Source organism: Phyllobates terribilis, unplaced genomic scaffold, assembly GCF_046119375.1.
Source record: "Phyllobates terribilis strain yellow unplaced genomic scaffold, ASM4611937v1 Scaffold_1__5_contigs__length_1240528914, whole genome shotgun sequence".
NCBI classification, from domain to species: Eukaryota; Metazoa; Chordata; class Amphibia; order Anura; family Dendrobatidae; genus Phyllobates; species Phyllobates terribilis.
The window spans coordinates 252,122,396-252,150,198 of NW_027362761.1; the positions used below are offsets into that span (position 1 = coordinate 252,122,396).

Genomic DNA, 27,803 nt, shown 5'->3' on the forward strand with positions numbered 1-27,803 from the left:
GGCTGTCATGTACTAGTGTCACGAGAGTACCGGAGTCTAGTAGGGCAGTGACAGGAGAATCATTCAGCCTGATATTGCATACTTGCGGCTCAGTCTCTAGTCCTGGTGCGGCCACACAGGAGAGCGTGGAAAACTGGGCCTACTGGACATGACTGAAGCCATGACGACTGAACTCACGACACCGTCAACACTGGACCAGCCCGTGTTTTTTAAACATAGAATCCCCGCCAGATCTACCACTTTTCCAGGAAGTTCCTTCCACCCCCCCTTGGATGGTGGGACATTTTTAACTGAGAGTGGGTTGGCGTCACCCTGTGGGGGACAGGTTGGGGGAAGCGTTCTTGGCAGTTACCCTCCGTAGCAACAAATCTCTCTACCAACTCCACTAGATGATCCGCACTCTGGGGGTCACCATGGCCGACCCAGGGCTAAAAATTTACTGGGAAGACCCCAAGAAAAAAGTTTGACGACCACCCGCTCCACAATCTGTGCAGGTGTACAGACATCAGGTTCCAGCCATTTCTTTACCAGTTTAAATAAATCAAACATTAGGGACTGGGAAGATCTGTCTTATTGGTGTTCCCAGGCCAGGACCCGTCTAGCCTGCACTGCAACTGTAACTCCTAGGAAAGCAAGAATCTCAGCTTTCAGTTTTGCATATTCTTGCACATCTTGTTCACTAAGGTCAGGATAAGCTTTTTGAGACTCTCCTATCAAGTAGGGCGCAAATACGTCCACCCACACTTCCGTGGGCAGCTGCTCCCTTTGGGCCTGTTCAAAGATACTGAGGAAAGTCTCCATATCGTCATCTGGAGTCATTTTTTGCATAAGCGTTGCACCACCTCCCTAGCACCCCACGACACAGGGCACCTAGCTTGCCCTGTCTCAGAGTGCACCACGACCACCTCTTTCAACAATGCCATCTGCTCCAGTATAAGAGCTTCTGCTCCAAGGCTCGATCCTGGGTCTGGTGCTGCTACTCCAAGGCTTGTTCCTGGGCCTGGACCAGAGTTTTGACCACTTTCTCCATAATGTGGGCTTGTGACTGCATAACATTCAGTGACTGCACCCAAGACATCCTCCGAGTACTCCCCTAAACCGCAGGGTAGGCAAATCTTTGGGAGCCTGCCGACTCCCCGTGAATGCTTCTCTCGCCTTCAGGAGCCTTCGTGAACCCGCCAATTCACAGCAACAGCACACTGCAATCCTCACTGTCCTGCGAAGCCTTTATGTGTCACGCTGTGGTCCTTAGCAACCAAAGTGCTCGCATTCTCCACCATATTGTAACACGCTAGGGCAGGGGTCGGGAACCTTTTGGCTGAGAGAGCCATGAACATCACATATTTTAAAATGGAATTCTGTGACTTATTGTACTTTAAAAGTGTTGGTCTTACATAAAATGCACACATTTACTTGTATTTAGTTTTAAACATATTGTATGGCTCTTGGTTTTAAATTTATTTAAATGTGAGAAAGACTGCTCACATGCATACGTAGAGCCAAACATTGTCAGTACAGCAATACTCACACACTGCAGTGTGTGGTATGTGACGGAAAGTGCGTTCCATGTTTTGACAATCAGCTGGTCCGCGGGTTGAAGTTTTTTCATTTCTCCCCACTTGTGTTTGCTCGCCAACTCTGCTTGCTGTCGTGCAAGTCTTTCCAAATCTTCATTCAGTGACTTGAACTTATTCACCCACATGTCTGAGGCCTTCAGGTTAGTATCTTGTAGCTCAAAATCTCTGACAGAGACACTGGGGATGTTATGATCTGCTACAAGCACTAAGGAAAGACAGGAGATCTGTCCCTACAATAGAACTAAACTGGATCCCTACGATGTAACGGGGAACCTGATCCTGCGATCAGACCCGCTAAAGTCCTCAGCTAGTCTGTACGAAGACCTATAGATGCAAGGGAGGGATCCCTACAAGATCTAGGGACTGGGATAAAGTTGGACACCTCCTAGCAGAAATTGTAGCAGTAAAAGACAAACACACAACATAGAACATAGAGGTCAGAAGACCTAGCAAAACTAACAGAGAAAGGTAACAGAGCACCAAGCTAGCTCAAGAGTAGTAATACAATGAAGTCCAGCAAGGCCAGGAGGGCGGAGCCGGATTAAATAGGCAAAAAAGGTCATGTGACCAGCAAACTAGAAAAAAAACAACAGGAGAGTTCTAACAGGGGATGTAACTCAGGTCGGCGCTGTCCACTGCACACTCATGTGGATGGGTGATGAACTTAAAAAGACAAGTGCGCTCACGAAATTCTCCAAATTCTCTGTGTATATAAGGGGTAACTGGCGTCACCCTAATTGACTGGTTACCAGAAACGTAGGTGGTATGAAGTAAGAGTTACCTGTATTCAGGCGCTCTCTGACTGATGTTGATTCCCGCCAGTGGAAGCGCCGCCGCTTCTGATATCCGCGCCACAGGAAGCCGTCACCCTGGATATAAGGAGCCCGCTCTCCTGACAGCTAGAGCGGCGCTTGAGCGAGCGGAGCTCAGTTGCTGCTATGCTGGAGTGAGGAGAACGATGGCTGACGCGGGAACTCCTTATACCTGCTGGTGAGCTCGCCTCCGGTCTGCGCTTAAAGATTCTGCTCCCTTTCGTGAGGGACAGAATGTTTTATATTTTAAGCGTCATTATTTTTTTATTAAAGATTTGTCTGCGAGCCAGATGAAGCCATCAAAAGAGCCACATCTGGCTCGCGAGCCATAGGTTCCCGACCCCCTGCGCTAGGGCGATGTAGGGCATCATGGCCGTGACATAGGCAGACACAGTCCATATAAAGAAAGCGTGGGCTTTATTTTCAGCCAAAAAGGTAACAAACAATAAAGAAACCAAAACAACAAAGACTTGCCTGGCTAGGCGTTAACTAACATACCATACCGCTTACTGACGCAGCTAGGGATGTATGCAAGTTTTGCTTTCCAGCAACTCAGGAAGTAGCACATTTAACCACTGTGCATTTCCTTCTCAAGAACACTTCCTGCCAGTCTGGAGGCTGTGACTCTCGTGAAGCTTTTTCCTTCAGCCTTTTCTGTGTCTGAAATGAGACAACCTCTCTCAGCTGAGCTGGCTGAGCCTCCAATGTTCGTCTCCTATTCATATTTTCATAGAAAAAATTATTGTGCATGAAAACAAAGTAAATATTGCTTCCTTAGTGTTTGTTCTGACACCCTCACTCTGTACTTAGGAAGAATGAGTCGACAGACAGCTAAACTCTTTCCTATAGATGCATTGAGATAGACGCAGGGGATCCTTTACAATTTTTATTGATAGGATCAGTGTAAAACTACAAGAAACAAATGAAAGTACTCAGTACAAAGCATACAGCAAACCTGAGGTTCATAGCATTAAGTAAGGTACAGGACACACACAACGTAATTACACAATGTGAATAGCTATAATGGCAGAAGAGACTACTCAATAAAAAAACATAAAGAACAGAGCAACTGCATCATACAATGCGGTGAGCGCTAACAAATAACTCGCCGACTGTGCTATATTGTGGTAAACAACCAGAAGGGCTGAAAATCCAGAGACAATCAGCATGTCAGCTGCCAGGAGGCTAAAATGGCAGCTGAAGAAGAAGGGGCAAGGCTAGTGCAAAGGTTGATGGGAAACTACGGAAGCCTTGAGGAGCAAAAGTTAGACTGAATGTTAGACTCAATGTTACAAAGGCTTAAGTAAAACTGGTTATATGCATTTCTGTAAAGGCATGACCGTGTTCAGTACAAATACCAGTTAGAAAATAATGTTTATCCAATGTAATGTTGAATATATGTATTTTCTTACTGTATACTTTTATTCTTCTTAATCTCCCATTAGGATTCATCAGTAAGCGCATGTGTGAAAAAAGACATGACATCAGTTTGCCATAATGACCATCCTCACACATTCTGGAGACTATGGATTCTACTTGTGCTATCAGTTTTTGTGATCCTTACCATTGCTGTTGAGAAAGGCCCCTTTCAAGGTGTTTTATTTACCAATAAAAGCTTCCACAAAATACATGAGACATTAAAAGGGTTGACAGGACTAAGCTATAAAAGCATTTATCAATCCAAGTTTGCTTTTTTCTTAACGTAAGTTCATAATCACCAGAACCTGTCACCAGTCTGGGGCTGCCCTATTTATTTAATAAAAGATTGGGCAGCCCCAGACTGGTGATTTTATTAAATATAAACTATTGTCAAGAGTGCTCATAAGTGCTTCTAATGTCCCCCGAACTTTTGGGTTTTGGTACCCTGACATACAGAGCAGTATCCCACAACCCTCCGTGGGTTTTCTCGCAGTCAAAAAGCGTGATCTCACTGTTTTGCATTAACCTAGCGCTGCCACGTAATTTACTAAATTTTTGCCGAATGGCAACCTCTCTAATGATGGTACCATTCGGTTACAGCTAATTAAATTATGTGGCAGCATTGTGCCAGTGCAAAGAGCAAGATCTTGCTTTTTCACTGCAAGAGGAGCCACAAAGGGTTGCGTGATCCTGCTCTGCATGCCGGGATCCCACAACCTTAAAGTTACTAGAAAGTTGGGCCCTTTCTGGGGGCATCAGGTTTCTTACTGTATGAGCAATTTTGACTAATTCTCTTATGACAGCTCACTGTGCCTTCACTGACCTGTCTCCTATTTTACCTAACCCCGCACTATAGATGCAATATGTAAAATAGGACGCAGATCAGTGAAGGCACAGTGAGTTGTCATAAGAGCATACAGATGAATATGTAAGCAGAGCACCAGATAGAGTGCCCCCCCACAGGCCGCCCCAAAGCACGAGCATATCATTATCTCCAAACTGAAAGTAAAGATTACACAAGAACCACAGGACGGATTTCATCAACCAAGGTGTCATTTTAATCAGTGTAATGTCACCCACCTGACAGTGTATGTGGTTTACTGAGCACAATCCTGCTCTATAACATGCTGACTGCAGATTGGACTGCATTTTAATGGTGGCAGGTTACTTTTAAACAGTAACTAAACCTTCAGCAGATATTTCCATATGTTGCGAAAACTTTAATTGCTTGCAGATCAGTGGGGGTCCAGGTTTTGAGACCACCAGAGATTGCTCAAAAAATCCCCAAGAAGTGCACAGTTCAAGCAACAGAAGCGCTCAGCTCCTGACTGAGCACGCACACATTGCATTTCTATTGAATCCGTTCTCTGCTTTGTATGCATTCTCAGATAGGAGCTGTGACTTCTATGGGGACTTTTAACATGTAAAATGCCTGCAGCATATAAAAAACCTTCTGAAAGTTTAATTACTTCTTAAGTAAGGTGCAACATAGTGCAATTCAATGGACTGCAGTTGTCAACCAATGTAAGAAAATAGTTTCAGATTGGAGCCTTTTTCAGAGTGGTGCTACAGTTTGCCGAGCCCACTACAGGAAATTATTCTGAGAGTCCACCCTGTAGCTGTATAAATTATGTGCCTGTCAATTTTTACTTAAATCCTAAAATGAGGTTGTCTTCTGTTAGACTTCAGGGGCTTATTATAGAGCAGAGTCTGTGTCAAACTTTGCTACTATGGTGGGTATATCCAATCAAATCTATTTTGAATAACACAATACCGTGATACAAAAATAAAATATGTAAATGTTTGTGATATACCAGAGGATATTGATATATAGTTGGCCTAGCCTATAAAAACACTACATTTTAATAATAAATACTATTTAATAATAATTTAAATAGTTAATAATTATTTAACAATAATACTATTTTACAAAACATACCGTATTTTTCGGACTATAAGACGTACTTATTTCCCCCCAAATTTGGGGGGGGGGAATAGGGGTGCGTCTTATTGACTGAATGTAGCTCACCGGGAGGCGGCGGCGGCGGCAGGAGTAGGGCGATACAGAAGTCCCTGGGCTGGGAGGAGGGCGTGTTTGGAGGTGCGATGCTGCGGAGCTATTCTGCGAGTCCCAGGCTGGTGCTCGGCACTGCTCGATGCTGCGGGCTGATGCTGCGAGTCCCATCCCAGGCTGGCAGAAGGGTGTGTTCAGCAGTACTCGGTGGTGCGGGGGCTCCACCGACATTTTGTGAGAGCCTGAAGCCCCTGCACTTACATGGTTTCAATGCGGCGGTCTCCGGGAAAATGGCAATCTGCAGCACATGTGCAGATTGAGTTTTCGGCACTGAGATCTCGTCTCTCGAGATCTCAATCTGCGCATGCGCCGCATGCAGCGGCCATTTTCATGGAGATCGCTACATGAAACCATGTAAGTGCGAGCACCGCCGAACACTCCCTTCTAACCTTCTATCAGCCTGGAATGGGACTTGCAGCATCACCCTACAGCGTCGCACCTCCTGTGACCCCATTCAACCACCGCCGTCACCCCACCCTAGCTGGTAAGCTGAATTCGGACTGTAAGACGGGCCTTCATTTGACACATTAATTTTTTTTCCCTATTTTTCTCCTGAAAATTTGGGTTGCGTCTTATGGTCTGAAAAATATGGTAATCACCTATCAACCCTATACACTTCATGTATCAATTAAAAAGTAATTGTAACCCTTTAGAAAAACATGTTACCCTGTTCTGCAAACCTCGACTTCACAGCATCAATTACCATTTTGTTTTTTGACGTTTCAATTCTTTTTTTTTGCCTATCAAAAAGAAATAATAATTCAGTTTTCCAGGCCAATATGAGACTTGAGGATGTGCGCATTATCATGTAAAAACAAGACGCCTTTTTAAAGTTTAGCTGAAATTCTAATCTTCACCTGTCATCGATAACTTTTCTTAGATAAAGAGTTTCAAAATCACATAACCTTTTGTGCTAAAATTTAGCACGTGCCTTGTAAAAGCTTGTAAAGCTTGCCTTGTAAATGCTTGTTTCCAGAGCAAAGGTATTTAATTTTGTCTGCTATAAATATTCAAGGACGATTATTTATCAATACAGTACCTCCTCACATTACAAACATTATTTTAAGAAAACGTTTCTTTTATTTTTATTGTATAAAAAAAAGTTGCATTATTAGTATATTAGGCTAATAACTATGTTAAGCCTCAGGAACATGTGGGACATGACTTGTTAAGCACATTCATATAATTACAGGTCATTGAATTCTTATACATGCTCATCTTGTTTATTTTTGGGTGGAAATCAAGTAATATTTATCATTACTGTGAAAGTGACCACTAGCTCTGAAGAAACGCAGAAGGTTTCAGAAAATTTTCTAGGACTCATATTTCAAGAAACAGCACTGAGGCAAAAGCTGCCTAAACTGGGAACTCTACATTACATTGCCCGATTTGATACAGAATATCTGCTTACAAGTCCCCATTGCTTGGTTGTACTTGTTATTTTTCTCTACAGATATTGGCTGGTAAGTGAACTAGTTGAAAGATTGTCCTAAAATATATATGTAGAGTATTGTAGGTTATTATATTATACAGGTCCGGCTCCAGGTTTTCGTGAGAAAGAGCCTCAGTACACACGGTACGCAGACATGCACATGCACGCAGTATGCAGAGATGCGCACACGCACACAGTAAGCAGACATGCACACACAGTAAGCAGACATGCACACATGGTACACAGGCATGCGCACACACTCAGGCATGCACACATACACACACATGCACACGGTATGCAGATATGCACATGTACAATACACAGACATGCACAAACATATACACAGATACGTACACATACAGGCATACATACATACTTGAAGACAAATTCATAAATACACATATAAAACAGACATAAATATATATACACAGTCATACACACTGACATATACAGATATTCATATCATACATGCACACACACAGACACATTAGAAATATTTTTAATATGGGGATTTGGGGAAGCTGGCAACCTGCCTCGCTCATCTGCCTCCGGCCTGTCTCCCATCCAGCTCCTCTGGCATGTGACTTTGCAGGGCCACCGGCGCATGTTTGATGGCTGTCACTGTTACAGATGTGGCCCTGGACCACCGGGGCCCAGGCCGCTCCTCCAGCAGCTGTGCAGGGCTGCTGGCGCTGTTTGATGGGCATCACTTTACCACACATCGCTGTGCAAAGTGCGGCTGTGTCTGCTAGTAATGACACGGCCGGGGCGACACACAAGCAAAATTAAAGCTGCAGTGCCGACCCGGGCGCGTCATTACCAGCAGACACAGCCGTACAGCGCGTGGCCATGTCTGGTAAAGTGACGCCCATCAAACAGCGCCAGCGGCCCTGCACCAGTGGCTGCTGGGGGAGCGTCCCGGGGCCCGATGGTGAGTGGGCCCCCCCTGATGGTCCAGGGCCCCGGCACTTGCCCGGGTGCGCCGGGTGCTGATGTCGGCCCTGACAGTGTATATAGTGGAATGAACAAAAATGATCAAGACGAACTTTGATAATTGCATATGCAATTCAAAAGCTTATATAGTAAATGTAGAAGTAGATAAGGGAGCCCACATCTTAGTGTGGCAGACAAAAGGCTTTTTTCCTTTATACCCAGCTAATTCCTCTATTTTCTCTGCTCTAAGTAGAAACAGGAAGTCTCTGTCCCTGCAGAAATCATTCCCCTATTCAACTCCTGACCCAGCTGCTAACTCCTCCCCCCTGCAAGGCATTTTTGCAGTTACTTATGACTCATATAGGGAAAATTGACCTCCTGTTTATAAATAGAGCTTAGAAGTATTCAGCTAGTCAGTTTTTAATCATGTGATGTCATAGACCTAATGGAAAAGAGAAGCATTAACTGGGTAGAAAGGCAAAATGAGCAATTGTAAGTACACAGTGCTATATAATATGATGACTGCAATATATTAAGATAAACATTTTGATGTGAGTGCTTCTTTAAGCTTGAGAAGTCTATTGTTGGCAGCCAAATATACTAGGCCAGCGAATTCAAGAGACAACTCTTAGTCCCTTGAAGAGAAGAAGTATTTTTCACAAGAGATGCAGTAGTAAATATTACTATGTACTCTTTTAAAGATCATTTTTCAAACTTGGACATTTTCACACATTTGCAAGTAGTTTTAAAATTAATAGGATTAATATGTTTATTTCAGCCATGACCTGAAGTACCCTGTCTTTTACTGTCCTACAGATTCCTTCGTCTTCAAAAGAGGTATTTTGGCTGAACTGGAAAAGTGAAAAGACAGAAACAAGATCACATACAATGCTACCTGCATTTGTCCTTCTCTCATTGACAGCTTTAGCTATTAGCACAGTGATTGGATTTTTTACCAATTCTTTTATCATTGTGGCTCATGGGATGGATAGAGCCAAAGGAAGAAATATTAATCCAAGAGAATTGATCTTGTTCACACTGGGTCTTTTTAATATTGCCTACCAATTCAGTATGGTGGCCAATGACACTGTTCTCTACCTCTGGAGTGATCTGTATTTCTCTGACAATGTCTATACCATCTTCTCTGTTCTTTTGCTCTTTACAATCTTCTCCAGTTTCTGGTTTACATTCTGCCTTTGTGGTTTCTACTACGTAATGCTTGGTACATTTGAGAAAACCTTGTTTATGCGTCTAAAGCAAAACATCTCTGATGTTGTCCCCTGGATGCTGTTGTCCTCTGTGTTCTTGTCACTTTTTATTAGTGTTCCTGTTACATGGAATATAAAGAAAGATGAATATACTGCCCAGTACAATGAAAATGTCACTGACAACTCCACCACCCAACAGGGTACGCCCCATATGAGTCTTCAATACCTACTGGTCACCAGTATAATTGGTTGCTGTATACCGCTTATATTGGTGGCCATTTCAAATATTCTTATTATAAAATCTCTATGTCTACATGCAAAGCACCTTAGGAAAAACACAGGTGGCATGAGTGTGCAAAGTGTGGAGGCGAGTGTATCTGCAGCTTGTACTGTCACCTCCCTTCTTTTATTATACATTAGCTTTTATGTTTCACAGATATTATTGATTATGGCTATATTCGATGTTGATAGTATCTGGTTTTCTGTCTGCTTGCTTGTTATATATGCTTATTCCCCAGTGCAGTCAATCATTCTGATTCTAGGAAGTCCAAAACTTAAGAGTGCGTTGGTAAAGTTTTTCAACTCTTCTGTATTCAATAAAAACAGATCACCAAGTGAAAACATAAAGGTAATAACATGACTTTCCACATATATTTTCATACAAATAAAAAGACATCTTAGTATCTGCAAACGATGATGCTGAATTGAATCCCAAACTCAAGATTTACCATGGAGAAGCTGTCAAAATAAATAATGGCTGAGGAATTCATTTGTTTTAAATCTATTCATCGTGTTTGTCACACTAAACCTCCTGAATGTTTAGTGCAGATGCAGAAACTTTTCAGTTATTAAAAATATGTATTAAATAATTGGCTAGTGTATGTAAGGCAGGGGTGTGCAATTTGTTGGCTTCAATGCAACTGTATACCGCCCCTATCTATCATATTACACAAGCAAAAAAGGATATAACATATTTTGACAGAGCAGTTTTTTAATTTTTTTTTTTATTCTTACCTTCTGAGAGCCATAATTTACTTATATTTTCCACCAATGTACAATAGATGTATGAGGGCTTGTTTTTTTTGTGGGAAGTTATTTTTTCAGTAGCACAATTTTTGGGTATCTACGACTCAATGATTCATTGATTTTCTTTTATTTAAGTTTTCCTTAGCTGGTTGGTTGCAAGATATACAGTGCCTTAAAAAAGTATTCATACCTCGTGAACTTTTCCACATTTCATCAGGTTACACCTACAAACTTAAATACATTTTATTGGGATATTATATGATATACCAACACAAAGTAGCAAGTATTTGTGAAGAGTAAAGGAAATGATACATGGTTTTCTAATTATTTTAAAAATATAAATCTGAAAATTGCGATGTGCATATGTATTCAGCTACAGAGTCAATATTTTGTAGGACTATTTTTTGCTGCAATTATTGACCATGGACTTCTTGGCTGCTTCTCTAATTAGTGCTCTCCTTTCTTAGGATGTCAGTTTAAGTGGACAGCCATGTCTTGGTAGGTTTGCAGTTGTACCATACTCCATCCAGTGCTCCGTGAGATGTTCAGAGCTTGGGCTATTTTTTTATAACCTAACCCTACTTTACTCTTCTCCATAACTTCATCTCTGAACTGTTTGGTGTGTTCCTTGGTTTTAATGATGCTACTTGATCCCAAATGCTCTCAAACAAACCTCTGAGGCCTTCCCACAACAGCTGTAGTTATACTGAGAATAAATTACACACAGGTAGATTCAATTTACTAATTATGTGACTTCTGGAGGCAGTTGGTCAGTCAGGATTTTATTTAGGGGTATCAAACTACAGAGGACTGAACAACAACCATGCTGACACGTTATTGATATGTATCATAAGATGGAATATTTTGATTACTCTAAGAACTGCTAGCCCCTGATGACTCAAAGCAGTAAATTAAATATTGAAGAAACGCGTAGGGCTTAACTCTAGGGCAGTTATGATCATTGACATTAGTGTCTTAGCAGAGCCGCTGAGATGAGCGGCTTTGCTTATATATAAGGGCTTACTATCAATTGTGGCCTGTTTTTGCAAAGTTATTAGACACTGGTTGAGTGCCCACTAGATCAGTCGTCACTTTTAGCAGTCTGAAACACAGTTACCAAGATGAGTGGCTGGCTGTGTTTCTCAATACAGTGTCCACATATAGTGGTCATTGTTATGCTAATAGACATTGATGAATAATCGGATTGATATAATGGCAACTGTTTCTAATTAGGCAAGGAGATTGACTTGGGAATTATATTGAGCGGTTGATTCAGATACAATTACATCATATGTTGATCTGTTGCCATCTAACTGCCCAATAGAGCTTGTCATCTAAACAGTTAGTTGTTGCAGTCAGTGCCTCCTTGGCCCTATTAGAGTTTATTTTCCCTTTTTTTGTCTTGTAATGTGGTTGCATATTTTAACATATATAAATTAAAAGTTATATTTTAACATTTTACTTCAATTGGATTAAACATTTTTTAATGACCTTTAATTATGATGATTATGATTCATTTACCTTTTTCTCTGCTTTTGGTGGCACAATGTTGGTTAAACAATTATAGGGATTTAAACAGGGTGTCATGCGCCCCTATTGATCATTGAACCTCTCCTATCACTCGACATACAGTACAGACCAAAAGTTTGGACACACCTTCTCATTTAAAGATTTTTCTGTATTTTCTTGACTATGAAAATTGTACATTCACACTGAAGGCATCAAAACTATGAATTAACACATGTGGAATTATATAGTTAACAAAAAAATGTGAAACAACTGAAAATATGTTTTCTATTCTAGGTTCTTCAAAGTAGCCACCTTTTGCTTTGATGACTGCTTTGCACACTCTTGGTGTTCTCTTGATGAGTTTCAAGAGGTAGTCAACGGAAATGGTTTTCACTTCACAGGTGTGCCCTGTCAGGTTTAATAAGTGGGATTTCTTGCCTTATAAATGGGGTTGAGACCATCAGTTGTGTTGTGCAGAAGTCAGGTGGATACACAGCTGATAGTCCTACTGAATAGACTGTTAGCTGCTTTTTTCTTGCCATAATACAAATTCTAAGTAAAGAAAAACGAGTGGCCATCATTACTTTAAGAAATGAAGGTCAGTCAGTGCGAAAAATTGGGCAAACTTTGAAAGTGTCCCCAAGTGCAGTTGCAAAAACCATCAAGCGCTACAAAGAAACTGGCTCACATGAGGACCGCCCCAGGAAAGGAAGACCAAGAGTCACCTCTGCTTCTGAGGAGAAGTTTATCCGAGTCACCAGCCTCAGAAATCGCAGGTTACACGCAGTTCAACTTAGAGACCAGGTCAATGCCACACAGAGTTCTAGCAGCAGACACATCTCTTCAACAACTGTTAACAGGAGACTTTGTGCAGCAGGCCTTCATGGTAAAATAGCTGCTAGGAAACCACTGCTAAGGACAGGCAACAAGCAGGAGAGACTTTTTTGGGCTAAAGAACACAAGGAATGGACATTAGACCAGTGGAAATCTGTGCTCTGGTCTGATGAGTCCAAATTTGAGATCTTTGGTTCCAACCACCGTGTCTTTGTGTGACGCAGAAAAGGTGAACGGATGGACTCTACATGCCTGGTTCCCACCGTGAAGCATGGAGGAGGAGGTGTGGGGGTGCTTTGCTGGTGACACTGTTGGGGATTTATTCAAAATTGAAGGCATACTGAACCAGCATGGCTACCACAGCATCTTGCAGCGGCATGCTATTCCATCTGGTTTGCGTTTAGTTGGACCATCATTTATTTTTCAACAGGACAATGACCCCAAACACACCTCCAGGCTGTGTAAGGGCTATTTGACCAAGAAGGAGAGTGATGGGGTGCTCCGCCAGATGACCTGGCCTCCACAGTCACCAGACCTGAACCCAATCGAGATGGTTTGGAGTGAGCTGGACCGCAGAGTGAAGGCAAAAGGGCCAACAAGTGCTAAGCATCTCTGGGAACTCCTTCAAGATTGTTGGAAGACCATTTCCGGTGACTACCTCTTGAAGCTCATCAAGAGAATGCAAAGCAGTCATCAAAGCAAAAGGTGACTACTTTGAAGAACCTAGAATATAAGACATATTTTCAGTTGTGTCACACTTTTTTGTTAACTATATAATTCCACATGTGTTAATTCATAGTTTTGATGCCTTCAATGTGAATGTACAATTTTCATAGTCATGAAAATACAGAAAAATCTTTAAATGAGAAGGTGTTTCCAAACTTTTGGTCTGTACTGTACATTTTTCTGATAAGATATATTATTTGAATGTGTACTATTGACTTATGAAATAAAAATTAAAATGACGGTTACGCTTTACGCATTCATGACAAAAACAGTAACTCAGCTGGTGTAGTGGATACACCACCCAACAAGAGGGAAGTGCAACCTCAATCGAGTGGAATCATGCTGCGTGGCAAGTGCACTGACAGTAGAGGCAGCAGACAAGGAGGTAAGGATAACTAGGCTGAAAGAAGACACAAGTCCATTGAGTTCAACCTATAACCTAACATGTTAATTCAGTGGAAAGCAAAAACCCTATGAAGCAGATGCTATCACTCTATATCAGGGGAATAATTTCTTCCCAGCGCCAAATATTGCAATCAGACTAGTTCCCTGGATCAACATCATATAGCATAATCTAGTTATCATAACTTGCAAAATTATATTCTTCTAGAAAGTGCATCCAGTCTCGAATTTGTTCAGTGAATTGAAAACAACATCATGTGGCAGAGAGTTCCATAATCTCACTGCTTGTACAGTAAAGAATCACAGTCTATGATGATGATGAAGCATTCTTTCCTCTATACGTAGGAGATACCATGTGTCATCAATGCAGGCCTAGGTGTAAAAAGATAATCTAAAAAATGTATATTATATGAAACTTTATATTGTTTTTATATTGTTTTTTTTTTGAATGTTGTAAAAAGAAAGCCCCTAAGTCATCGCTTTTCCAAACTGAATTACCCCACATTTTATAACCAGTCTTAGTATTTCGGTCCACCCATTCCCTTAATAACCTTGGCCTGCTCTAGTTCAGTTATGTGCTTCTTATATATTTTAACCCAAATTTGGAGACTTGTATACTAATAAAACTATATTCATGAGTATATATGTCTTTTTTAAAGAGGTTATCCACTACACTAACTGAGTTACTGTTTTTGTCATGAATACGTAAAGCGTAACCGTCATTTTAATTTTTATTTCATAAGTCAATAGTACACATTCAAATAATATATCTTATCAGAAAAATTTGCTCCTTTCTCTGCCAGAATTGATCAGCCATTGTCAAAATTCTCAATTCTGAGATAAAATCTGTATTCAGTGAAGACAGACTTTCCCATTACTGAGATAGGAGATGGCATTTGCTACTGATGAGATTCTATGTAGATAGAAGGGAGAGGAGGAGGAGGGAGGAGCTCTGTCTGTAGCGCCTCCCTCTTCATGTCTGTATAGAATCTCATCAGTGGCAGATGCTATCTCCTATCTCAGTAATGTGAAAGTCTGTCTTCACTGAATACAGATTTTATCTCAGAATTGAGAATTTTGATAATGGCTGATCAATTCTGTCAGAAAAAGAAGCAAATTTTTCTGATAAGATATATTACAAAATTGCTTATTTTCATGTGTATTATTGATTAATAAAATAAAAATTAAAATGACGGTTACTTCTTAACCCCTTAAGAACATCTGACGTACTAATACGCGTCTGTGCCCTGGGACTTAAGAGCCAGACCCGTATTAGTACGTCATGGCGATCGCGCGCGCACACAGGCTGTGCGGGCGCGATCGCCGCCGGGTGTCAGCTGATTGTCATAGCTGACACCAGGTACTATGTGCAGGGAGCGGTCACGCACCGCTCCCAGCACATTAACCCCCGCGATGCTGCGATCGAAGTCGATCGAAGTCGATCGCGGCATTGCGGGGGCAAGGGGAGGTGATCGCCGATACTCACCTCCTCTTCCGGCTTCCAGCGCAGTCTGCAAAGGCTTCCCGGGTGTTGCCATGACGACCCGATGTCGTCATGACAACATCCGGGTCACCAGAGAGCAGGAAGATTGCTTGGACATGCGCAGTGCATCTCCAAGCAATCTTCACACTGTGCACTTCTGACAGCCTTCATGGCATAGGGATGGTGCTCCATTCCTGTGCCATGCAGGCGATCAGAAAAAAAAAAGTGAAAGTCCCAGAGTGGGACAAAGTAATAAAGTGTATAAACTGTGTGAAAGTGGAAAAAAAAAAAAAAAAAAAAAGTGCAAAAATATTATAAAAAAATTAAAAAAATAATACACCAAAAATAAAAATATAATGTACCCATCAATAAATATTATTATAAAAAAAATAAAAAAAAAACAATAAAAGTACACATATTTGGTATCGCCGCGTCCGGAACAACCTGACCTATAAAACTGTCCCACTAGTTAACCCCTTCAGTGAACACGGTAAAAAAAAAAAAAAAAAAACCAAGCAAAAAACAATGCTTTATCACCATACCGCCAAACAAAAAGTGGAATAACACGCGATCAAAAAGACGCATATAAATAAAAATGATACCGCTGAAAACGTCATCTCGTCCCGCAAAAAACAAGCCGCCATATAGCTCCATCAGCCGAAAAATAAAAAAGTTATAGCTCTCAGAATAAAGCGATACTAAAAAATATTTTTTTCTATAAAATAGCTTTTATTGTGTATAAGCGCCAAAACATAGAAAAATTATACAAATGTGGTACCGCTGTAAACGTACTGACCCGAAGAGTAAAGCTGCCTCATCAATTTTACCACACGCGGAACAGAATAAAAAAAAAAAAAAAAAAACAATTCCTGAATTGTTGGTTTTTGTTTATTCTGCCTCCCAAAAATCGGAATAGAAAGCGATCAAAAAATGTCACGTGCCTGAAAATGGCACCAATAACAACGTCAAGTCATCCCGCAAAAAACGAGCCGTCACATGACTGTCTGCCAAAATTTGGAAAAATTATAGCTCTCAAAATATGGCGATGCAAAAACTAGATTTTACAAAAAATGCGTCTTTTAGTGTGTGACAGCTGTCAGTCATAAAAACCCCATATGATTCTGGCATTGCTGTAATCACACCGACCCGAAGAATAAAGTCGTCTAATCACTTATACCGCACAAGGAACGGCGTCAAAAATAAACTCTTGAGTTAGGATTGGGCTAGGGTTAGGGCTGGGTTTGGGGCTAGGGTTGTGCTGGGGCTAGGGTTGTGCTGGGGCTAGGGTTGTGCTGGGGCTAGGGTTGTACTAGGGTTAGGGCTGGGGTTGGGATTTTTTTCAAAAGTAAGAAAAAAAGATGACGATATGGCGACTAGTGTTGAGAGCAAGTGCTCGCTACTTGAGTTTGCATCGGGTGCTCTGGTATGCATTTAGTATCGTGGGTATTTGAGTGACATGCTCGAGTCTCTGCCCCATATGCTTCGCGGCCAAAAAACTTTACGGGGATTGCCTGCCATGCACGAGCGATCCCCGCATGTTTTTTTTTGGGTGTCTAATAACCGTGAAACATGCGGAGCAGGGACTCGAGCATGTCACTCGAGCACACGCTGTACATGGTGCATACCTGAGTACCCGATGCAAACTCAAGTAGCGAGCACTTGCGCTCAAGAATAATGAAAACTTATTCAATATGATGACCTAATGTAAACAAATAATGTGCCGTACCTCTGGGTTCAAAATGTTCACTATACACCTTAATAAAATCTTTGAGGGGTATAGTTTCCAAAATGGGGACACTTGTGGGGGAGCTCCACTGTTTAGGCACATCACGGGCTCTCCAAACGCGACATGGTGTCCGCTAACAAATTGAATGGAAAATCGGCTCAAATTGTTAGCGGACACCACATTGCGTTTGGAGAGCCCCTCTGTGCCCAAACTTTGGAGCTCCCCCACAAGTGACCCCATTTTGGAAACTAGACCCCCCAAGGCACCTTTCTAGATGCATAGTGAGCACTTGGAACCCCCAGGTGCTTCACAAATTGATTCGTAAAAATGAAAAAGTGAAAAAAAAAACACTTTTTCATTTTTATGAATCAATTTGTGAAGCACCTGGGGTTCCAAGTGCTCACTATGAATCTAGATAGGTGCCTTGGGGGGTCTAGTTTCCAAAATGGGGTCACTTGTGGGGGAGCTCCAATGTTTGGGCACACAGGGACTCTCCAAATGCAACATGATATCCGCTAACAAATTGTCGGCTCAAATTGTTAGCGGATATCATGTTGCATTTGGAGAGTCCCTGTGTGCCCAAACATTGGAGCTCCTCCACAAGTGACCCCATTTTGGAAACTAGACCCCCCAAGGCACCTATCTAGATGCATAGTGAGCACTTGGAACCCCTAGGTGCTTCACAAATTAATTCGTAAAAATGAAAAAGTGTTTTTTTTTTCACTTTTTCATTATTACGAATCAATTTGTGAAGCACCTGGGGGTTCCAAGTGCTCACTATGCATCTAGAAAGGTGCCTTGGGGGGTCTAGTTTCCAAAATGGGGTCACTTGTGGGGGAGCTCCAAAGTTTGGGCACAGAGGGGCTCTCCAAACGCAATGTGGCGTCCGCTAACAATTTGAGCCGATTTTCCATTCAATTTGTTAGCGGATACCATGTTGCATTTAGAGAGTCCCTGTGTGCCCAAACATTGGAGCTCCCCCACAAGTGACCCCATTTTGGAAACTAGACCCCCCAAGGCACCTATCTAGATGCATAGTGAGCACTTGGAACCCCTAGGTGCTTCACAAATTGATTCGTAAAAATGAAAAAGTGTTTTTTTTTTCACTTTTTCATTATTACGAATCAATTTGTGAAGCACCTGGGGGTTCCAAGTGCTCACTATGCATCTAGAAAGGTGCCTTGGGGGGTCTAGTTTCCAAAATGGGGTCACTTGTGGGGGAGCTCCAAAGTTTGGGCACAGAGAAGCTCTCCAAACGCAATGTGGTGTCCGCTAACAATTTGAGCCGATTTTCCATTCAATTTGTTAGCGGATACCATGTTGCATTTAGAGAGTCCCTGTGTGCCCAAACATTGGAGCTCTCCCACAAGTGACCCCATTTTGGAAACTAGACCCCCCAAGGCACCTATCTAGATGCATAGTGAGCAGTTGGAACCCCCAGGTGCTTCACAAATTGATTCATAAAAATGAAAAAGTGTTTTTTTTTTCACTTTTTCATTGTTACGAATCAATTTGTGAAGCACCTGGGGGTTCCAAGTGCTCACTATGCATCTAGATAGGTGCCTTGGGGGGTCTAGTTTCCAAAATGGGGTCACTTGTGGGGGAGCTCCAATGTTTGGGCACACAGCAGCTCTCCAAACGCAACATGGTGTCGCTAACAATTTGAGCCAATTTTGCGTTAAATTTGTTAGCGGACACCATGTTGCATTTAGAGAGCCGCTGTGTGCCCAAATATTGGAGCTCCCCCACAAGTGACCCCATTTTGGAAACTAGACCACCCAAGGCACCTATCTAGATGCATAGTGAGCACTTGGAACCCTCAGGTGCTTCACAAATTGATTCATACAAATGAAAAAGTGTTTTTTTTTTCACTTTTTCATTGTTACGAATCAATTTGTGAAGCACCTGGGGGTTCCAAGTGCTCACTATGCATCTAGATAGGTGCCTTGGGGGGTCTAGTTTCCAAAATGGGGTCACTTGTGGGGGAGCTCCAATGTTTGGGCACACAGGGACTCTCTAAATGCAACATGGTGTCCTCTAACAAATTTAACGGAAAATCGGCTCAAATTGTTAGCGACACCATGTTGCGTTTGGAGATCCGCTGTGTGCCCAAACATTGGAGCTCCCCCACAAGTGACCCCATTTTGGAAACTAGACCCCCCAAGGCACCTATCTAGATGCATTGTGAGCACTTGGAACACTCAGGTGCTTCACAAATTGATTCATAAAAATGAAAAAGTGTTTTTTTTTTTCACTTTTTCATTGTTACGAATCAATTTGTGAAGCACCTGGGGGTTCCAAGTGCTCACTATGCATCTAGAAAGGTGCCTTGGGGGGTCTAGTTTCCAAAATGGGGTCACTTGTGGGGGAGCTCCAAAGTTTGGGCACACATGGGCTCTCCAAACACAACATGGCGTCCGCTAATTATTCAAGCAAATTTTACAATCAAAAAGTCAAATAGCGCTCCTTCCCTTCCGAGCCCTGCCGTGCGCCCAAACAGTATTTTTTCCCCAAATATTGGGTATCTGCGTGCCCAGGGGAAATTGCACAACAAATTTTGGGGTCCATTTTTTCTTGTTACCCCTGTGAAAATAAAAAAAATTGGGTCAAAATTAACATTTTTGTGAAAAAAGTTAAATGTTCATTTTTTTCTTCCACATTCAAAAAATTCCTGTGAAGCACCTGAAGGGTTAATAAAGTTCTTGAATGTGGTTTTGAGCACCTTGAGGGGTGCAGTTTTTAGAATGGTGTCACTTTTGGGTATTTTCTGTCATAAAGACCTCTCAAAGTGACTTCAAATGTGATGTGGTCCCTAAAAAAATGGTTTTGTAAATTTTGTTGGAAAAATGAGAAATCGCTGGTCAACTTTTAACCCTTATAGCTCCCTAACAAAAAAAAATTTTGGTTCCAAAATTGTGTTGATGTAAAGTAGACATGTGGGAAATGTTATTTATTAACTCTTTTGTGTGACATATCGCTCTGATTTCAGGGCTTAAAAATTCAAATTTTGAAAATTGCAAAATTTTCAAAATTTTCGCCAAATTTCCGTTTTTTTCACAAATAAACGCAAGTGATATCGAAGAAATTTTTCCACAATCATGAAGTACAATATGTCACGAAAAAACAATCTCAGAATCAGGGGGATCCGTTGAAGCGTTCGAGAGTAATTACCTCATAAAGTGACAGTGGTCAGAATTGTAAAAATTGGCCCGGTCATTAACGTGCAAACCACCCGCGGGGCTTAAGGGGTTAAAGGGGTTGTCCACTACTTGGACAAACCCTTCTTGATCGAAATGTTTGAACCCGATAAAATAAAAAAGCATATACTCACCTCCTGTTCTGGTGCCGTTCCATTGGTGTCGGCACTCGCGGTCCTGGGGCTTCCGTGCGGTGTTGTAACACGTGACCCCGCACCCAATTAGCACTGGCGTCACTTTCCTCGCCATCGGACAAATCGAACATGAGAGGAAGTCCGGGCTGCATCTGCTCTCTCACTTCCTCTTCATGTTCCATTCGACAGGAGGCAGGGACAGTGATGCCAGCGCTGATTGAGTGCCAGGGTAACGTATCACAATAACAGCACAGGAGCCCAGAGACCGTGTGTGCCGACACCGCTGGAATGGCGCAAGCATGGGAAGTGAGTATAAGCTTTTTTATTTTATCAAGGCCAAGAGTGGGGTATCACAAGGAGTTTTTCAAGTAGTGGACAACTTCTTTAAGGATGATGCTGCTTAAGAATCCCATATACCTTTTCTGCCACTGTCATGTAGTTTTATGCCTTTTCGTTTCACTTCCTGTCTCCAGGCACCAGCTCTGCTCTCAGCATCCTCTGCTCCCTTCTACCTATATTTCCCATCATTCCATGTAAAACTACAAAGATGAGATACCCAGTACAGTTCTATTATCTTTAAAACACTAGTAATTCAGTGTGACAGCAGCTGCTCCTCACTGCTCCCCCTTCCTGTCTGGGACAATACGTAACACAGCAATGTGAAGCTCCCTGCTGTGTGTAACAGCCAGTCCAAGAAGAGGGTATGTGACAGGGAGGGGCCTGCTCCTGGCTTTTAGTAGCAGCAGCCAGCTCCCTGATGTCTCTTTCAGGGCAGCATGAAATGAAGGGGTTGGCAGGAGCGTGGCCTTCCCCTTGGCTTCTAGAAGTAGCCAGCCCCCTTATAATGCCTCCTTGACTGCAGGGCTACTAGCAGTGAGCAGGCCACGTTCCTGCCATGCCCCCTCACCTCGGACTGCAGACAAGGAGACATTATCAGGGGACTGGCGTGACAGGAGCTGCTCCCGTCTGGGACGTTACATCAGTGTGCATCTCCATGCTGTTACTATCAGCCAGTCTCCTGATAATAGCTGTTTCTCTGCAGAGAATAGGGGGTGTTGCTACGCCCCCTCTTCTCGGACTGGCTATTACAGCGTGGAGCTGCTGTGTTACGTACTGTCCCAGGTGGAAGGGGGGAGCAGCGAGGAGCAGCTCCTGTCAAGCTGAATTACAAGTGTTCTAAAGATAATAAAAGTGCACTGGGCATGTCATCTTTATAGTTTATGAGGGCAGGGACAGCACAATTTTTTTTATCTCCCCAGAGTACCCTTTTAACTCCTAACACTTCTCCCCCAGCTTCACACACCGTCTCAGCATAACATCCTGTCAAGGACACTGTTGCAGGCAAGTCACTGTTTCAGTGCATAGAAATAGAAAAAGTACCAGAATACAAGCACTGGAAATAATGATTATCCCCTACTACCCTTAGCTGACTGATCATGTTCTACTGTAATAAGATGGATAGGGGGGTAGATGAATGGGGAGAGAGAGATATGAATTTATTTATATTATAGATATATAGCAGGTAGTGTTGAGCGAGCATTAAAATGCTCGGGTGCTCGAAGCTCGGGCCGAGCTCGCCGTGATACTCGGGTGCTCGACCCGAGCAACGAGCCCAATATTAGTCTATGGGAGACCCGAGCAATTTTGCGGCGACACCCCCGGCAGTCTGTAGAAAGCCTAAAAAGAGCCCAAAACAATAGTGACAGTGGTCAAAAGACATGGGGGCAGCATGGGGATCGCCCCTGTAAGCATTTCTGACCCCCAGGTCACTGCTGTCAACAACGTGGTCAGAGATATTAAGCCACTTTTAAGGGCTCACAATAAAACGTTCAAATACGAAACTGAACGTGCTTTCCTGTGAAATATGTTAAGGAATTTCCTTTCAAGGGGAAAGACTTGTGTATAAGGTAAAATAAATAACCAAAAACAAAAATACTCCTCCACACCTTGGGCTATGTTCACAAGTAGGATTTTTCATGCGTTTTTGCACTTTTGTATTGCTTTCAACCGTGACAAATGCATTCACCGGGAAATGTCATGTTAACATTTTACAACCTTATCTGGCCATGTGCTGTGTAACACATGCATACAGTGCTGAAAAGACATGGGAACAGCATGGGGAAGACCCCTGGAAGCATCTCTGACTCCCAGGTCACTGCCTAAAAGTGTGCCCATCAGAAGTGATCCTTGCCGCATCAGAAGATGCAGACTTGCAACTATCCCCGTGCAAGTCCTTGTCCCAGGGCAGTGTTCAATTGAACCTCCCCCATTCCTTGCAATGCAAGCGCAAATATGCAGCCAACCACCCACCCACCCGCAGGCTGCAATACCATACTGCTAGCTTTCACTTGAAATGGGGCCTTTTAGTTTGGAGGAGGCCGAAGCTGGCCACTACCTCATGGCTGCTTCGGCAGCGAGGTATCCATACTCAGTCCCCAGCCGCCCGGCGGCTGGGTGTCCACACTCGGTCCCCAGCCGCCAGGGGGCGGCCGGGTGTCCATACTCGGTCCCCAGCCGCCGCACGGCTGGGTGTCCACACACGGTCCCCAGCTGCCTGGGGGCGGCCGGGAGTCCATAAACAGTCCCCAGCCGCCCCTATTTCTCCTGTCACCTTCCTCCACACTTTTCTTAGCCTGGTCTGCTTTAGGGCAGCATTGGAAGAGCCCACCAGAGAACCAGACTCCTCCGGTGGGCCCTGGCTTCTCCATCAGGGGAGTTGAGAGTGCCAAGGTGAGGAGCATGATGATGATGATAGAAGTTAGCATCTGCTTTGTTTTCTTTTAATGCAAGCGTAAGTGTGCAGACTGCCACCCACCCACCCCCAGGCTGCAATGCCATACTGCTAGCTTGCACTTGAAATGGGGCCTTTTAGTTTGGAAGAGGCCGAAGCTGGCCACTACCTCATGGCTGCTTCAGAAGCCTGGTATCCATACTCAGTCCCCAGCCGCCCGGCGGCCGGGTGTCCACACTCGGTCCCCAGCCGCCAGGGTGCGGCCGGGTGTCCATACTCGGTCCCCAGCCGCACCGCGGCCGGGTGTCCACACACGGTCCCCAGCCAACTGGGGGCGGCCAGGTGTCCATAAATGGTCCCCAGCTGCCCCTATTTCTCCTGTCACCTTCCCACACACTTTTCTTAGCCTGGCCTGCTTTAGGGCAGCATTGGACGAGCCCACCAGAGAACCAGACTCCTCTGGTGGGCCCTGGCTTCTCCATCAGGGGAGTTGAGAGTGCCAAGGTGAGGAGCATGATGATAATGATAGAAGTTAGCATCTGCTTTGTTTTCTTTTAATGCAAGCGTAAGTGTACAGCCTACCACCCACCCACCCCCAGGCTGCAATGCCATACTGCTAGCTTGCACTTGAAATGGGGCCTTTTAGTTTGGAGTAGGCCGAAGCTGGCCACTACCTCATGGCTGCTTCGGCGGCCTGGTATCAATACTCATGCCCCAGCCGCCCGGCGGCCGGGTGTCCATACTCGGTCCCCAGCCGCACCGCGGCCGGGTGTCCACACACGGTCCCCAGCCACTTGGGGGTTGCCGGGTGTCCTTATACGGTCCGCAGCCACCCCTATTTCTCCTGTCACCTTCCCACACACTTTACTTAGCCTGGCCTGCTTTAGGGAAGCATTGGACGAGCCCACCAGAGAACCAGACTCCTCCGGTGGGCCCTGGCTTCTCCATCAGGGGAGTTGAGAGTGCCAAGGTGAGGAGCATGATGATGATGATAGAAGTTAGCATCTGCTTTGTTTTCTTGGAATGCAAGTGCATGTATGTAGTAGCGGCTAGGCCTGAGGTGGTCAGCGTTTTGGCGCATATCCTACCTCTTCCGAGGATTGCTGGATGTTTTCCTGCTACTATCCCAGTTCTATGACTCCCATTAAAACAAAGCTTCAGGTGATAAATGATGGATGAGGTGGTGGCAAAGGAGAAAGAGCAGGAGGAACAGGGACCATTCACATCAATATCAGGCCAGTCAACCACACATGTCTTGTAGGATATGTTTCTGTACCAAAAGGAGCGGTTCGGCTACACAGTTATAGGGCATACAGTGAGTGAAATGCCTACCAAAAATTTAGAGGCACTCCAATGCCCCTTGGAAGTGACATGGAGGTCAGAGGGCCTTAACTAAACCATTTTTTCCATTTATAGCAACTGGGTCTCCTGTGCACTGTTGGCCTAAGCAGTGAATGGAAGGCTTTCCAAAAATTATGAGGAACTGCAATGCCCCTTGAAACAGACGTGGATTACAGCGTACTAAAAACATTATACCCATTATTGGGGAGTGGGTCTCCCTTAGGGTTCGCCTATGCATTGAAAAGCAAAAGCTGACTAAAATTAGGAGGAAATGCAATGCCCGTTGGAAGAGTCGTGGAGGTCGCAGTAGCTTAACAAGACGGTTTGAATGCCTCTTGGAAAAGTGGTGGAGGTCACAGTAGCTTAACAAGATGGTTTTAATGCCCCTCTGAAGAGACGTGGAGGTCGCTGTAGCTTAACAAGATGGTTTTAATGCCCCTTGGAAAAGTGGTGGAGGTCACAGTAGCATAACAAGATGGTTTGAATGCCCCTTGGAAAAGTGGTGGAGGTCGCAGTAGCTTAACAAGTCGGTTTTAATGCCCCTTACAAGATCCATACAGTACAGCATCATAAAAACATTATTCCCATTATTGGAAAGTGGGTCTCCCATAGTCTTTGCTTATGCCTTCCAAGCAAAAGCTGCCAAAAATTAGGACGGAGAAACTTGCAATGCCCCTTACAAGAGCCATGCAGTACAGCATATTACAAATATTATTCCCATTATTGGGGAGTGGGTCTCCCATAGTCTTTGCTTATGCCTTCCATGCAAAAGCTGCCAAAAATTATGATGGAGGAACTTGCAATGCCCCTTACAAGAGCCATGCAGTACAGCATATTACAAACATTATTCCCATTATTGGGGAGTGGGTCTCCCATAGTCTTTACTTATGCCTTCCAAGCAAAAGCTGCCAAAAATTAGGACGGAGGAACTTGCAATGCCCCTTACAAGAGCCATGCAGTACAGCATATTACAAACATTATTCCCATTATTGGGGAGTGGTTCTCCCATATTCTTTGCTTATGCCTTCCAAGTCAAAGCTGCCAAAAATTAGGACAGAGGAACTAGCAATGCTCCTTACAAGAGCCATGCAGTACAGCATATTACAAACATTATTCCCATTATTGGGGAGTGGGTCTCCCATAGTTTTTGCTTATGCCTTCCAAGCAAAAGCTGCCAAAAATTAGGAGGAAATGCAATGCCCGTTCGAAGAGTCGTGGAGGTTAGAGTTAATTAAAAACAACATTTCAATGCCCCTTGGAAGAGCTGTGGAGTTCAGAGTGGTTTAACAAGATGCTTTTAATGCCCCTTGGAAGAGACGTGGAGGTCCCAGTAGCTTAACAAGACGGTTTTAATGCCCCTCAGAAGAGACGTGGAGGTCGCAGTAGCTTAACAAGATGGTTTTAATGCCCCTTGGAAAAGTGGTGGAGGTCACAGTAGCTTAACAAGACGGTTTTAATGCCCCTTGGAAGAGATGTGGAGGTCCCAGTAGCTTAACAAGAAGCTTTTAATGCCCCTCGGAAGAGACGTGGAGGTCGCAGTAGCTTAACAAGACAGTTTTAATGCCGCTTACAAGAGCCATACAGTACAGCATCTTAAAAATATTATTCCCATTATTGGGGAGTGGGTCTCCCACAGTCTTTGCTTATGCCTTCCAACCAAAAGCTGACAAAAATAAGGACGGAGGAACTTTCAATAATGGCAACAAGGACCACAGTCACCCTGGTGGTATAGTGGTGGTGGAGGCTAAGGATAAGGAGAAGAACATAAAACAGCCGAAATGAGGAAGCGTATACCCATGTGTGGGTGTGAAGCAGTGCATGTGAATACACCTCCCGAAATAACACAGTGGATTTGACTTTCTGTTACTCTGCTGTTATTTGGTGGTGATGAGAAGTCTGGCCCAATCCAGCCCTTTTTCATTTTGATAAGGGTCAGCTTGTCAGCATTGTCAGTTGACAGGCGAGTGCGCTTATCAGTTATAATTCCCCCAGCGGCACTAAAAACACGATCCGATAACACGCTAGCGGCAGGGCAGGCCAGGACCTCCAAGGCTTACAGAGCGAGTTCATTCCAAGTGTCCAGCTTGGATACCCAATAATTAAAAGGCACAGAGGAATCACGGAGGACGCTGGTACGGTCGGCAAGGTACTCCCTCACCATCTTTTGAAACTTTCCACTCCTTGTGAGAGTACCCCGCGCCTCAGGGTCTGTCCGAAGGGAGGGTCTGAGAAAACTGTCCCAGAACGTTGACAGTGTTCCCCTGCCTCTGCTGGATTGGAGTTGCGTCTCTCTCGCATGTACGCCTTGGTTGGGCAACAAACTGTGACCTCTGCCGCTAGCGTGTTCAGATGGGAATTTTTTTAACAGTTCTGCAGCAAGGGCCTTCTGGTACTGCCCCATTTTTGTAGACCTCTCCACCTCAGGAATAAGAGAGTGAAAGTTCTCCTTGTAGTGGGGGTCTAAAAGTGTCACCAACCAGTAATGACTGTCACCCAACATTTTGACAACGCGAAGGTCAAGGTTAAGGCAGCGTAACATAAAGTTAGCCATGCGTGCCAGACTGGTAAAGGGCAAGACTTCTGTGTCCCCACCAAGATGACGACTGACCATGCTGTCCTCCTAATCCTCCTCCTCCCCCTTGTCCTCAGGCCACCCACGCTGAACCGACGGTATGACAGTTGTACAGGTACTACTGTCTACAGCGCGTGATACAAGCTCCTGTTCTTCCTCCTCCTCCTCCTCTCCCTCATTGTCCCCTAATGCATGTTGGGAAGAGATGAGGCTGGGCTGTGTGTAATCGACAGCTACGGCTTCTTGATCCATCTCATCATACTCTGGCTGCAATGCCTCCTCTTTAATTCTCTGCAGAGAGCGTTGCAAAAGACAGACAAGTGGAATGCTGACGCTAATGATGGCGTCATCGCCACTCACCATCTTGGTGGACTCCTCAAAGTTTGTCAAGATGGTACATATGTCAGACATCCAGGTTCACTCCTGAGGTCTTATGTGTGGAGTCTGACCTGAATATCGACGGCCTTGTTGCAGCTGGTACTCCACAACTGCTCTCTTCTGCTCACAAATCCTTTGCAACATGTGGAGGGTAGAGTTCCAATGTGTGGGGACATCACACACCAGTCTGTGTAATGGAAGCTGCAAACACTGCTGCAACACAGCAAGGGCGGCGGAAGCTGCAGCCGACTTGCAAAAATGAGCTGTCAGGCGGCGTACTGTGACGAGC

At 43.9% G+C, this 27,803-nt stretch overlaps 1 protein-coding gene across 1 annotated transcript in view; it reads left to right on the plus strand.

The window, feature by feature from the left end:
- The first annotated feature begins 9,135 nt into the window (after positions 1-9,135).
- The window catches only part of LOC141255760 (taste receptor type 2 member 40-like), a 44,337-nt gene continuing 25,669 nt past the window's right edge, over positions 9,136-27,803 (plus strand). Inside the window, exon 1 of the mRNA XM_073671123.1 lies at positions 9,136-10,083. Within this exon, the coding sequence (XP_073527224.1) occupies positions 9,136-10,083 (948 nt within the window). The remainder of the gene's footprint in view (positions 10,084-27,803) is intronic.